The sequence below is a fragment of the Gossypium arboreum genome, chromosome 8 (genome assembly GCF_025698485.1).
Source record: "Gossypium arboreum isolate Shixiya-1 chromosome 8, ASM2569848v2, whole genome shotgun sequence".
Classification (NCBI taxonomy): domain Eukaryota; kingdom Viridiplantae; phylum Streptophyta; class Magnoliopsida; order Malvales; family Malvaceae; genus Gossypium; species Gossypium arboreum.
The window spans coordinates 93,390,114-93,404,694 of record NC_069077.1 but is presented as its reverse complement, the minus strand read 5'-3'; the positions used below and the strand labels follow the sequence as shown (position 1 = coordinate 93,404,694).

Here is a 14,581-nt window from a genome sequence, read left to right as displayed (position 1 = left end):
ATAAATAATCACCCAAAAATGCATTAAGAATAGGATTAAAATATGTTACTTTTATCACTTATTAGTCGATGTTGACTAAATGTTACTCAGTAGATTGTGTAAATTCTATAACCAATAAGGCATTTACCTTTCTTTCGTTAGGTTCATCTCACGCCAACAGGTTGGTAACGTTGTCGATTCCTCCTGATTCTAGTTGTATTCACGATAATGATCCCTATACTTCCCAGTAGCAAATCCTTATTGAAGATTATGATCTATCAAATAATATTTTTATTATAAAAAGGATGGATCAATAGGAAATGATTGAGAATCTTCAGATTAAGTTCCTACATCTTCTCTAACGGTTGGGGCAAACTCAAGACAGTCTTCTGGTGGCAAAAGTTTTATATGGAATGTACTTAGCTACTTTGATACAAGTAGGGGAATCATATTTGAAAAGAGTGAACTTAAACAATAAGAGAGTCGAATCAATAGCAAGAGCATCTTGGCTACCTAAATTAGATTTCTCTTTTAAAATACTTGTATTAGGCCCAATTGAGGTTGGCTAGAATGCAACCATAAATCCTATCTTCGATCAACTGAAAACTGAGGCCGACGCATTTCAGCTTGCCACTGGTTGAATTAAAGAGGTTGTGGGAACTATTAATGGGATTAAAGTAACATTCATTGATACCCCTAGTTTCCTACCCTATGTGAGAAGAAATAGGAAGATTGTGTTATCTATGAAGAAATAAATTAGAAAAACCCCTTCAGATGTTGTCTTATATTTTGAACGGCTTCACATTATTAACATGGATTGTAGTGCCTTCCCTTTTTTGAAGCTTATGACTCAAATTTTTGCTAGTGCCATATGATTTAACACCATCTTTGTCATGACACATTCTTCTCCAACTTTGCCCGGCATCCTGTCAATTATGAATCTTATGTAAACCATTGTGTTGATTTATTGCAGCAATATATACACCAAGTAGTGTCTGACTCGAGCATTGAAGTCATTGTACTTCTAGTAGAGAACAACCCTCAGTGTAAAAGAAATATACTTCCTAATGGACAGGTTTGGAAATCGCAATTCTTGTTATTATGCATATGTACCAAAGTTCTTGGTGACGCCAACAACCTCTTGAAATTACACAACGGCATTGAACTAGGACCTTTAACGAGCAATCGATTGCCTTATCTGCCTTCTTTTTTACATCATCGGTTAGTATCAAATCCAACCGAACCAGAAAATGGTTTTGATGAGATTTTGCTCTCAGTAGAAGTGGAGTATGATCAATTGCCTTCAATTGACCAAGTCAAAATTTAAAAAATTGACTAAATCACAAAAAAAAAAGGGAGCACACCTTGATGAACTGGAATACAAAAAACTCTTTATTTGACCACTTTTTACTTTTAATTTTGGGTCTAATGGGTTAAATATTGTTGAGCTATACTTTGTTGGGGTAAAATGTAGTGTATACCTTCAATAATTAACCAACTTTTTCTTTTTTTTCTGCCATCAGATTACTTCTTTAAATTTCCGATTTGCCCCATTCCTGCAAAGCCAGATTTTCTTACTGAACTGGGAAGGAATTTTGAAACATCTCAATAAACTAGGTGGATTCAGATAGCACCAACAATAATGTCTTATTAGATTACTAGTGTAAGAATACGAGGAAAAAACTTATTTAATACCTAGGTATTACAATTGTTAAACATACCATAAAAAGTAATTAATACTAGTTTAAACTTGAAATTAAAAGATTTAGCGAAAACTTTTGTAAAAAATGAAATCTCTTCTAAGTAAAAGTTTTTCACTCTTTTTCAAAAACAAGTAATGTGAACAACTAAGAAATATAAGTTAATTTGTTGCTAACTCATACACCAAAACAAGCTGAAAAAAATATTTTAATATAAGATATTAAAAGAAAACGTTAAATTTGATAAGAAAATAGAGCATGCTAAGGCCTTTGTGCAAATCCCAATTTCTAATGTCTTCCAATTAGTATCCATAACTCTCAACTTTACACAGTCTATAGCCGCTAAAAGAAGAAAAAAAAAGAAGAAAATCATATGCACAGATTCAAGTATTAGCTCCTACATGAGGGTATCCTCTGAGAGCTATGGTTTAGTGAACACCAGGAATTGGAATAAGGTGGCATTGCCATCTACTTGACTTGCAGAGAAGACCTGGCTTACAACTCACAACCTACCTGTTTTTGGATCACTTAGGAATCACAGAATATCGGCTGTGGCATCCACTTAAGGTTTATATTCAGTTTTCCAGATTTAGCTCCCTCTAGCAGCAGGCAATCTTTGTATTCCCCTTCCAATATAACCCTTGTCAATGTCAAAATGCACCTTCCCATGTAATCCTGTTTGAGTAAGAAAAGGAAACAGAGAGGAACTCAGTTTTCAGTATAACTATCACAGAAACCAGAAATCATAAATATATATATAAACAATTAAGTGATGAAAATTCCGCAATCTAGATTAGTAGCTTAAAACTTAATAATACTGTTGAAATATGTATATATTTTAAATTTAATTAGGTAGATAAATCTTATTTGGATAGATAAGTTTTATTCATATTCTAGAAATATTTTTATCTTTTAGTAGTTTACTAGAATAAGGAACTATTTTCTTTTTATGTTTTAGTAAGTTTATTAGAATAAGGGAACTATTTTCCCAATTAGGATTAGGACCTTTTTTCTCTATTTAAGTTCAATTTTTAGTTAATAATGTAAGTACAATTTTATTCAAAGCTCTCTTGAAATCTTTCATGGCATCCGAGCTAGGTTAAAATCTCTAGTAACATCATGGTTAAAAAAATTTTCACTTGGAGATAAGAGATCCAAGAATCAAACAGAGGAAAAAAGTTCTACAGTTGAAACAAGCCGAGAGTACAATGACTCAACAGACGAGGCGTCTCACCTTTCTTTTCAACTGACATCTCACAAGTTGAATGACAAAATTATCGGAATAGTCGCAGTCAGTAAAATTAGCAATTGATGGTAGCGCAAGCTAGGTCATTTAAATGGAGAAGTTGAGCAACCACGGTGGGTGATCCAAAATGAGCAAGTGGAGGTCGAAAATTCTATGGTAATTGCGTGGCTTATTAATTCCATGGAAGCTTCCATAGGTAAACCTTTTATTTTTCTCCCAACTGCTAAAGATGTTTGGGACGATTGTGAAAGACACCTATTCAGATTTAGAAAACGCTTCACAAATTTTTGAGTTAAAAATAAAAGCGTGGAAAGCTAGGCAAGGGAAAAGAAGTTACTCTTTATTATAATGAGATGATGTCTCTTTGGCAAGAACTGGATCAGTGTTATAATGATGAATGGGAGTGTCCCGGAAATGGTGTAAAAGCTATGAAAAAAGAAGAGAATGAAAGAGCTTATTTGTTTCTGGCTAGTTTAAATAAAGAATTTGATGAAGTGAAATCTCGGATCCTAGGAAAAAATCGCTTCCAAAACTTCGTGAGATTTTTTCTGAGGTTAGAAGAGAGGAGACAAGGAGAAAAGTAATGTTAAAGCCGTGGTTTGAAACTAATGATGATAATTACATTCTTGTAACTATTAAAATAATGATGATAGTGAAAAAAAGAAAAAACCTTGGTGCGATCACTGCAAAAAATATTGACACACTCGTGAAACGTGTTGGAAGCTCCATGGGAAACCGACAAATGGAAGGAAAAAGAATGGCAATGGTCGTGGTTCACAATCAAGGGATAGCAGAGCTTTCCAAACAACTAATGGAAATTATGAAGGCCAAAGTTCTCTGGAAGGGTCTCCATTCACTAAGGAACAATTAGAGCATCTACACAAGTTTTTTCAATCACCACAATTTCGGATGAATTCTTCTATTCCTAGCTCATCCAATAATTCTTCTTCCTCTTTTGCCCAATCAGGTATTGATTTTTCTGTTTTTTTCAGTGTTAAGCCTTGTAAAACAAACACATGGATCGTTGATTCTGGAGCTAGTGATCACATGACTAGTAATCATTTTCTTTTTTCAACTTACACACCTTGCGCAGGAAACAAAAATATCAAAGTAGCAGATGGGTCCTTATCGGCAATAGCCGGGAAAGGCACTGTTAAAATTTCATCTTCCTTGGTTTTACATGATGTTTTACATGTGCCAAATCTAGCTTGTAATCTCATATCGATCAGTAAATTATCCCAGTCCTCAAATTGTCATGTTATATTTGACTCCTCTATGTGTAAATTTCAGGACATGGTCTCGAGGAGGATGATTGGCAATGCTAAAAAATTTGGTGGAATTTACTTTTTTGAAGACGACCATCTAAGTCAACCAACTACTTTATGTTTAAATTCTGTTTCTGATTTTGATAAGGTTATGATTTGGCATTATAGGCTTGGACATCCTAATTTTTATTATTTAAGATATTTGTTAACTAATCTATTTAAAAATAAAAGTCCTTCATATCATTGTGAATTTTGTGAATTGGCTAAACATCATCGGTCATTCTTTCCACCTCAAAAATATAAAGTCTCCAAACCTTTTTCGTTAATTCATAGTGATGTTTGGGGACCTTCAAGAGTCTCGACTTTTTCAGGAAAACGTTGGTTTGTCACATTTATTGATGATCATACTCGACTTTGTTGGGTGTTTTTATTAAAAGATAAGTCCGAAGTTAAAAATGTGTTTCAGTCTTTTTATGCTATGGTGAAAACACAATTTGGTGTGAAAATAGAAGTATTTTGAATTGACAATGGTGGGGAATTTTTTAGCGACCAATTAGGTATTTTCTTAACCAAACATGGAATAGTCCACCAAAGTTCTTGTACAAATACACCACAACAAAATGAGATTGCAGAAAAAAAAAATCGACATCTTTTGGAAGTAACTAGAGCCTTGATGTTCACTAGTCAAGTACCACGTTATCTTTGGGGCGAAACCTTGTTAACAGCTACATATCTTATTAATAGAATGCCCAGTAAAATTCTAAATTATAGAACTCCTTTTAGTCTCTTTAAAGATAACTTTCCTAACTCTAAATTGATTCTGATTTATCCTCCGAGTTTTTGGGTGTAGTGTTTTTGTTCATCTTCACAACCAAGGTAAACTAAATCCTAGAGCAAAAAAATGTGTCTTTGTTGGTTATGTTTCTAATAAAAAGGGTTACAAATGTTATGATCCAATTGATAGGAAGATTATAGTTACCATGGATGTCACATTTGTTGAAACAAAATCTTATTTTCATTCTAATCTTCAGGGAGGGAATTATACTAAAGAAGATTCTATAATTGATCAAGAAGAGACTAGGAATATACAACATAGGGATTCTAATAATGGGAAAGGCGAATTTATAATTAACATAAAAATTAATGATGTTAATGTTAATGAAAAGGAGGATGAAGGTGTAGAGTCTGATCATGAAAATAAAGAACAAACAAAGGAGTTAATTGTTTACTCAAGAAGAAATCGAAATCAAGAAAGTGGAATCCACCAGATTCATCACCAAGAATTCGACCCGCAAGATCCTGTCAAAAGCCCAGGTAAAGATCATAATCCAGCCAATGAATTTTCTGATTTAGATATTCCAATTGCCAAAAGAAAAGATGTTAGAAATATTGTCAAATATCCCATGTCTAACTTTGTATCCTATAAAGCCTTATCTTTGACATTCTCAACCTTTGTTTCGTGTCTCGATACTGTCCAAATACCAAAAAATGTAAAAGATGCTTTACAGGTTCCTGAGTGGAAGGAGGCTATTTTAGAGGAGATCGTGCTCTTGAAAAAGCAGTACATGGGAAACAATGGAATTACACAGTAGGGAAAAAAAACATTAATGTAAATGGGTGTTCACAACCAAATTCAAACCAGATGGATCTTTAGATAGATACAAAGCCGGTTGGTAGCAAAAGGGTACACTCAAACATACGGATAGATTATCTTGAAACATTTGCTCCAATGGCCAAATTAAATTCGTCGAGTTCTTTTATCAATTCTCGTTAATCTTGATTGGTCTTTACAAAGAACTAGATGTGAAGAATGCTTTCCTAAATGGAAAACTTGAAGAAGAAGTTTACATGAATCCTCCTCCGTGTTTTGAAGAAAAATTTGGAACTCGAGTATGTAAACTCAAGAAATCTTTATACTGATCAAGCGGTCTCCTCGAGCTTGGTTTGAACGATTCACTCAAGTTGTTAAAAACAAGGTTACTCACAAGAGCAAGTCGATCACATAATGTTCTATCGACATTCACAAAAAGGTAGAATAGTCATTATTATAGTTTATGTCGATGATATCATTCTTCTGAGGAGATGATGTGGATGAAATAAGACGTCTCAAGGAGCATCTAGCATTGAGTTTGAGATCAAAGACTTGGGTCTTTTGAAATACTTTCTTGGAATGGAAGTTGCTCGATCAAAGAAGGGTCTTGTGGTCTCTTAAAAAAAATATGTGATTGATCTTTTAAAAGAGGCTGGGATGAGTGGTTGCCGCCCAGCTGACACACCAATTGATCCAAATGTAAAATTTGAAAATAAAGAAGGTCGATTAGTTGATAAAGGGCAGTACCAAAGATTAGTTAGTAAGTTAATTTACTTATCACATACAAGGCCAGACATAGCTTTTGCAGTAATCTTAGTGAGTCAATTTATGCACTCCCCAATAGAGGAACATGAAGAAGCAGTGTTTCGAATTCTAAGATACTTGAAGAGTTCAAGGAAAGGGCTTATTCTTCAAGAAACCGAACAAAGAGGAATTGAAGCTTATACTGATGCTGATTGGGCAAGCTCAATATGCATGTAAGATCTACATCGAGGATCTGTACATTTGTTTGGGAAACCTTGTGACTTGGCGAAGCAAAAACAAACTATTGTAGCAAGAAGTAGCAGAGGTGAGTTTAGATCAATGGCTCAAGGAATTTGTGAAATGGTTTGGTTAAAAGAATTATGGAAGAGTGAGAAACCAATAACTTCACCAATGAAGTTGTCTTGTGATAGCAAAGTCGCCATTAGCATTGCTCACAACCCATCCAACATGATGAGAACTAAACATGTTGAGATTGATAGACACTTTATCGGGAAAAGATTGACGAAGGCCAAGTGTGCATGCCATTTGTTCCTTCAAAACAACAGATTGCTGACATACTCACCAAAGGACTCTCTAAGACAAGCTTTGATTTTCTTGTAAGCAAGTTGGGCATGATTGATATATATACACCAACTTGAGGGAGGGTGTTGAAATATGTATATATTTTAAATTTAATTAGGTAGATAAATCTTATTTGGATAGATAAGTTTTATTCATATTCTAGAAATATTTTTATCTTTTAGTAGTTTACTAGAATAAGGAAACTATTTTCTTTTTATGTTTTAGTAAGTTTATTAGAATAAGGAACTATTTTCCCAATTAGGATTAGGACTTTTTTTCTCTATTTAAGTTCAATTCTTTAGTTAATAAGAGAAATACAATTTTATTCAAAGCTCTCTTGAAATCTTTCAACTACAGTCTAATTTAGAAACAAAACAGAATCTATATAACTTATAACCAAATAATTTACCTTCCCAAAAGTGTCATGATCCCAGACTTCAAGGATTAGCATATCATGTAATCCGTCCTCAACAACAAAGTCAAAAGTTTGATTCCATACAGGATTCAAGCTGTCATTCACAACCTGAAAATGGAAATAACTATAAGGAACAAAACATTCTTTATGCCCCCCACCCAATCCCTGAAGGAAAGGGAAAAAATGAAAACAAGAAAAGACAACTACACCTTTGGGCAATCAAATTCTTACCCTAGTTTTATTCTTCAACTCTGATTTCTTCATTGTGAGTACAACATAGGGATCAGCCTTTCCCATTAAATCTACAATAGGCAAATCTTCAGCAGATATCACAGTCACAGACAGTACTCCTCTAATAATAATCTCCCTTTTCTTATGTGTAACTGCCTTCTCATTTTCAATATCGTCTGTTCCATTTGCTCCATTTTTAAGAACCCTCTCCAAGGATGTCATTGAAAAGTCAGAGGAAAAGGGGTTTGTAAAACTGTTCTCCATGCCAAACGGACAGTACAAGAGCTCCAAGTGCACCTAAAAACCAACAAAAGGAATTTCAATCAAAAGAAAAAAATATATCATCATTTTCATAGAGATACAAAATTTCTAGAAAGAACAGACAACCTATGAAAAAATAATTTAAGATATTTATAACTTAAAGAGTGAGTGACCGAGGCACACAACTTGTGGCCATCTGGTTACGAACCAGTTCTCTCCCAAAACACAGGCTCTTTGCTTGGCTAGTTGTTTTGGATAGGTTACATACTCTTTCTCCTATTAAGAATTCGGGCCCTAATCTTTATAAAACTACAATCTCTTTCTATGACGAGGAGGAAGAAACCAGAGACCATATTTTCTTGACCTACAGCTTTTCTAAAGACGTCTGCAGGATACTATGGAGAAGTTTCTTCTTGTGCAGCAGATTGGTAACTGGATGGTAAAGTTTGACTGAATCCTTGCTCATTACAAATTTACAAGGATAAGACTTTTAAGGCTTTCTTGCTGCGGGGGGCTTTGACTGCTTACCTAATCCATCTGGAGATGGGAACCTGAGGAAATTCAGATCTAACTACCCAAACGCTCATGATACTATAGTCTATATAAAAACTAGGCTGAATGAAACCATCAACATAGTTGACCCCCTCATCAAGGATTTTGTGTGATAAATTGGGCATTGATGTTTGGGAAGTAATTAATTTTTCTCTGAATTGGTAGCTTAGCACCTTTATAGCAAGTTTCTCATTCTTTCTAGTATAATTTAATGCTAGCTATATTAAAAAGAAAAATGAATGAATGTGAGAGAAAGAGTAAATATTGATTTCCAAAATAAGCTATTTCACAACAGGCAGATAAACTAATAAAAATGATTGCTAAAAATTAAAATTACCCTTCTATTGCTATCGCTAAGGTAACGGCAGATGGTGGTGTAAATTAGGAGAAAGAACATTTATACTAAAGTGGTTTGAGTCTGTGGCCAAAAACAGTGGTTCGAGTCACAAAAGATCAGACCAAGCACTAGCACATTTAGCACTTGTACCTGCTGCAGGCATTACAATTTGAAAGATAGAAAAGAATTGCCTTGAACAAGTTCTATTTAGTGAAAATACATGCACACACAAACGAATAAACAATCATTAATTTATTATACTGAGGATAATCAATGCGCTCACCTGCCCCCTGTACTTACTATCCCTCTGGATCTCCAAGTCTTTAACCAGATTCAACCAGACATCCTTCACTTTACCAGGTTCAAGTTCACTTAAAAGTACTTGAGCACATCCAATGAACTCAGATGCCTGAACCCCCTCATCATCATAAATCCTTACCACCAAATGCTGAGTTGTTGCATCCTCAATAATAAATTCATAGTGTTCATTCCAAATAGGATTCAAGTCATTGTTCTGGAAAATACACACACACACAAAAGAAAGATTCTTCTAAAAACTCTTGAAAAATTATCGAAATAATTTGTCTTTCTCTAGGAATAAAAAATGAGGAAGCAAGGAGGGGAGTGAGAACTTACAATTATTTTACTTTTTTTTGTTCTGTCAGGTAAAGGGCGTACAAATAATACAGCATAGGGATCTGATTTTCCAATAATATCTTTGTTTGTCAAGTCACGTGCCTGGATAAGCTTCACCTCTAGCATTCCAACCGGCTTTAACTCCAAATCACTGAAAACAGAAAGACATTAACACTCCATTTATATTGGTTTGAACTAGGACAAAATCATTAATTAAATTTAATTTAAAAAACCCTTAATTCCAACTTTTTCAGTTTTCTAATTTCACAAACAATGAAAACAACTTCTTATTGTTTTCTAATTTTCACAAATTTTTTATTTTCCAAAAACCATTTTTAAAATTTTCAACCAAACTTATTTTCTTTACTTTTTCCAACTTCCAAGAAACAAAAGTGACCTCTGTTTCCTAAAACCAAATAGAGCGCAAGTTCTTTGACCAGACCTGCCCCTACTTAGATGTTAAGAGAGAGAGAGAGACAGAGAAAAAGGTTCTCTGTATGTTGTCCATAAATTAGCCTAAAGTCCCTAGGACTTTCTTCATTTCTACATTGAACAAGATTATTATCTACTATGATGACCAAAAAGGAAAAGCCATACCTGTAGTCTCCAGGCAAAATTGGAATAATTTTTCTGACAGGCCACATGATAGAATCTTCAATAGCATCCCGTATCGTGCTCTGCATAGGAAGCAGCAGAAGGATAAGTTAATCTTTTAGACATATGAATAAACTTTCCATCTCACAAAGTTTAACACAAACACACAAACACACAAAAAAAAAAAAAAGAGGAAGAAGAAAAGAAGACCCTTAGAACAGTGTGTCCCTATAGGAATCATAGATAGCGATATCAGAGATCAATTACTAACTTATATGCAAGGAGCACATCTAACCATTTAAGGGAAGAGGTCCAAAATATTTTGAGAAAAATATTATATAAACTTTGATTTTTTTTAATTTAAAAATATTTTTATTTAATTTTAATTAAAAGATGATGAGCTAAATTAGGCTAAGCAATAATAAAGATGAATAGCTTTATTAAAAATTATCACATTTAAATATTATATAATATTTAAACTGCCAACCATATATAAAATTATTATAATGTATATTTTCGACTTTCAAACATTATAAATTATGTTTATAGTTGCATATCTAAAAGTTTTAATAATTATTAAAGTTCCAATATCTAAAAATTATAATATAATTAAAATGTTTAAAATGTGCATAAATCTATTAATATTAAAAATTAAAGTATAAGATTATATATACAATTTGTACTAAATATGTGAGAATAAAATGAAAAATATTAACAAAAATAACTAATGTAAATGTATCCATTTAAATAAATTAAAAATGAAGAGAAAATTAAGCTAAAAGTAATAAACGATGTATAATTAGAAGTGTTACTAAATTTATTGCATTGAAGTACAAATTTCACTAGGTTTAAATTGAAAACTTTTGAAGGGCCAAATAATTTTATTTTTTTTAAATGGGAAGCCAAAATATAATTTTACCATATTTTCAAATAAATACACTATATATTAAAAAATCTTAAAAATTGGGACTCCAATGAGTTTTATAATACATGAATCAACTGAACCAATGCAATATATTTATTTCTAACCTCTAGACCTTGTACAAAAACAATCAAACTGACATTATGTTTGCAAACTAATCTAACTGATTCCGAAAGCGACTTGGCCAACAACTTTCCAACGGAAAACCATAAAACAACCATATGCATCACTTTGCATGAATTATATTTCGGGGTTAAACTACAAATAAGCCCTGCCAATATGCAGCAATAAAACCACCACCAGTAACAAAATCCTCAAGTTTACGACTGCTTGGTTATCATGGTGGCATGTCCTCAAAACTTGTCCACTAAATTATGTTACCTAGACTTGGGGATCAGTGTTGGATAGAGCATGTGCCAGATATAAGTATACTAATTTTTTCTAAGTTTTTTACGTATTTGGAGGATCATATCCCATAAATATATGAATGTGTCAAAATTAAGATGTTGGGCACAAGTAAAATAATGCAAAAATTAAGGCCATAATAATAATAATTCAAGAGTCTGATACAGTACAAAATTCATATGTTGGAAGTATTATGATAATCCAGTGTCAAAAGGCATGCAAACCTCAATAGCATCAGCAAGGCCAGGAATAGTTGATATGTCACCACCAATGACTTTCAGGGTGAAATCCAACTTTTTCTGCAAGCCAAAAAATGGACAATTTACCAACTTATATCAATTGCATGGATATATGTGTGATGCCAGCATGAAGTGTATAAGAAATGAACCCGAGCATGCGAGAGCAAAATAGTGTACCTTCAGTGGCCTAGCTAATGGAAAATTAGCTCCACTAGGATATCATGGATTTTAGCTTCAACTGAAGCTATTTTATGCATCAGTTCTTACCAAAATTTTACACACAGCAGTGCCACAATTCATATTTAACTATAAAATCAAGCACCAAAATAAAAGACATCAGACACTGGTAACAAGAGTGACTCTGTCAATTACTCAAGTTTGTATTAAACGGGAACTAATGCAATTAATACCTGCTTATATCTGCATGATTACATTGATTTTCTCAGTGTTATGACTTTAACTAATCAATTTAATTAACAGCAAACCATTAAGAAAATTCCCCCAAGCATCAATTGTTTTCTTCTTCTTTGGGTACCAGAAAATTGCATTTAGGTAAATGTTAAATGCATCTCGATTGCATTTCTTTCTATGTCTACAATTAAATCTCTTTCTCCTAGGTAAATAGGTGTGCTCAACATGCATTAACTGGAAATGTTGGATACAAATGGCACACCTTTTTTCTCAGAGAATAACAAACAGCTCCAAAGCAAGGAAACTCATTCACCAGGGGTTTAAATATCAACCTGAAAACTCCAGTGAATCCAATATCTTTCACCTAAGTCAACCAAAAAAAAAAAAAAGGCTAAGTTAGGCATACAAGATTCATGAGGCGTAAGCATAGCATGCAATGTCAAAAGGGAGGAGGGTGGAATAGTCCCAAACAACAAAATATTACTACAAAATATGTGCCTAGGAAGTTAAGTTAGCACTAAATGATCTAATAAGTAATAACTATAAGCCTTCCGCACGAAGTTTCTGAGAAACCCATACATAAAATATCTGCTAGAGTGCAGCATACTAAAAGATCCTAGAAAACTGCATATGCTTGGTCTTCATTTCTTTTAGTGGTCAAACTCTTCCAAAAATGCCCAAGAAATGCTCAAGAATTCCATAGTTGTAGAATCATTATTCATTAAAGATATACTTTTAATCACATCAACTGAAACATGGAAATAAAGAACATCTTTTATGACCCTTCAATAGAGAGTACGTAGAAAAATATTCTAGGTATAATGATGAAAAATGTTCCAAGCAAGAAACCATCAGAAATCAGCAAAAACTTGTAAAGATGATACCTGCACAGGTAGTGATACACCAAGATAAGTCTTGATAGCAAGTACTATATTTGAATTTGCATCCCATTGCATTTCCAACTCCATTATAACACTATCAGCTCCATCTTCAAGGATACTTACTCCTAAAGAATAACATTGATTCATAACATTAACAAGATTCTAACCAATTTTTGGATCTTCCATTCCAAAACTCGCCTAGAAAAGTCTCATTTTAGTGAAGGAGAACAAAAAGTGCGTTGATTAATAAAAAAAGGTAACCAGTATTGAACTTTATGGATAACCACATACATTATTTCCCTACACTATCATCTAGAACAGTTATGTCCCAAAATTCATACTGATCTTTGTTTTAGTCATTTGCTGGAAATCAATGGCCATTGGGAACAGCATTGAGAAAGCCCGTTAATAATTCAAGTTCCAAAAATTAAAAATAACGATAACCGAATAAGAAAAATAAGATTGAAAACTTTCATAATGTAAGGATAAATTACACAAATTAACTAACCAGTAAACTGTGGTGCAACAGTGCCGAGAGTAAACTTGGAAAACTTCAAAGAAGACAGTATAACTGGCCTATATTGCTCTAGCACCGGCTCAACCGACGCCTTTATCAGATCAGATGCTGCCTGTAACACCAAATCTAAACAATTAAAAAATAAAATAAAATAAAACTCTGTTTCATTCACTAAACAAAGCTTGACCTCGTCAACGTAAGGCCAGATCTTCGTAAGGTGCTGATTAAGCCAAGTCAACTTCTGGCGCTGAGAGAACACCACCCAAGAAGGGTAGAATTCTGCCGGCAAGATCTTTCTAGAATCTTCGACTGTCATTCTTGCGAAAGCAGCCACCGTGGTTGCCTGCAATCCAAAAAGAAGATTAGAATAAAAAATATAAAATCAAATTGGAAAAGAAAAGAAAGAGAAGAAATTAGTGAAGGACTAACGAGCTTAGTTCGAAGATTGGATCGAGAGTTCTCAGAGCGAACAAAGAGAACGACAATAGCAAGGCCGGCGACAAGACCGAACAGCAGTCCGACAAAGAAACCCATTTTCCGAAGACAATAGTAGGATTGGAATTTGAGAGCATAATATTTATATTTTATATTTATTTATGCTTCAGATGGTGAAGAAGAATGGAGAAAGTGGTCCATGGAAAACAAAATGTTAAAAGTTAGGTGGTAAAATTGTGAAATTAACAGAATATAAGATTTGGATTAATAATAGAAAAGGATTTTGGGTGGCGGAGATTGAAGATACCAACCACTGCAAGAATGTAAGTGAAGGTCTTTGCCCGTTTGCCGACAGGCACACAAAAGGCCATCCGTTTAGGCTAGCTCACTACACTATATTCTACCAATCAAATTGCTCCACGTCCGCTATAGATTTTCTATGCTTAGACTTTAATAATTAAATACAAAAATATATAACAGATTAATTATAAAAATGGATCTATTTTTCTATAGTAAAATAAGGTGTCACCAAGTTGCCATGCAGAATCACCCTAATTGTTTCTCCAATTATAACTTAATCATGTTTTTGAATATATATATATATATATATATATTTTAAGTGGTATCGTTTGACACAT

General features: G+C 33.5%; 1 protein-coding gene and 1 pseudogene across 1 annotated transcript; one reads left to right on the top strand and one right to left on the bottom strand.

Annotated features, from left to right (window-relative positions):
• The first annotated feature begins 299 nt into the window (after positions 1-299).
• Positions 300-1,514, top strand: LOC108477450 (translocase of chloroplast 90, chloroplastic-like; annotated as a pseudogene).
• A 386-nt stretch (positions 1,515-1,900) lies between these two features.
• On the bottom strand, positions 1,901-14,339 carry LOC108454957 (synaptotagmin-5-like). Its single transcript, XM_017753600.2, has 12 exons — positions 13,938-14,339; positions 13,696-13,851; positions 13,500-13,620; positions 12,995-13,116; positions 12,373-12,474; positions 11,685-11,759; positions 10,137-10,216; positions 9,540-9,690; positions 9,187-9,417; positions 7,754-8,050; positions 7,517-7,630; positions 1,901-2,354 (listed from the first exon to the last, which is right to left on the bottom strand). The coding sequence occupies exons 1-12, from the start codon at positions 14,040-14,042 to the stop codon at positions 2,208-2,210; spliced, it is 1,701 nt and encodes a 566-aa protein (XP_017609089.1). The 5' UTR covers positions 14,043-14,339; the 3' UTR covers positions 1,901-2,207.
• Positions 14,340-14,581: the final 242 nt, after the last annotated feature.

Coding starts and splice junctions, on each gene's coding strand:
- LOC108454957 (XM_017753600.2), bottom strand. CDS start 14,042: ATGGGTTTCTTTGTCGGACTGCTGTTCGGTCTTGTCGCCGGCCTTGCT. Junction 12,475..12,994: donor GTGTATCACTACCTGTGCAG/GTATCATCTTTA, acceptor TGGTTGACTTAG/GTGAAAGATATTGGATTCAC. Junction 11,760..12,372: donor GTTATTCTCTGAGAAAAAAG/GTGTGCCATTTG, acceptor TTTGGCTTGCAG/AAAAAGTTGGATTTCACCCT.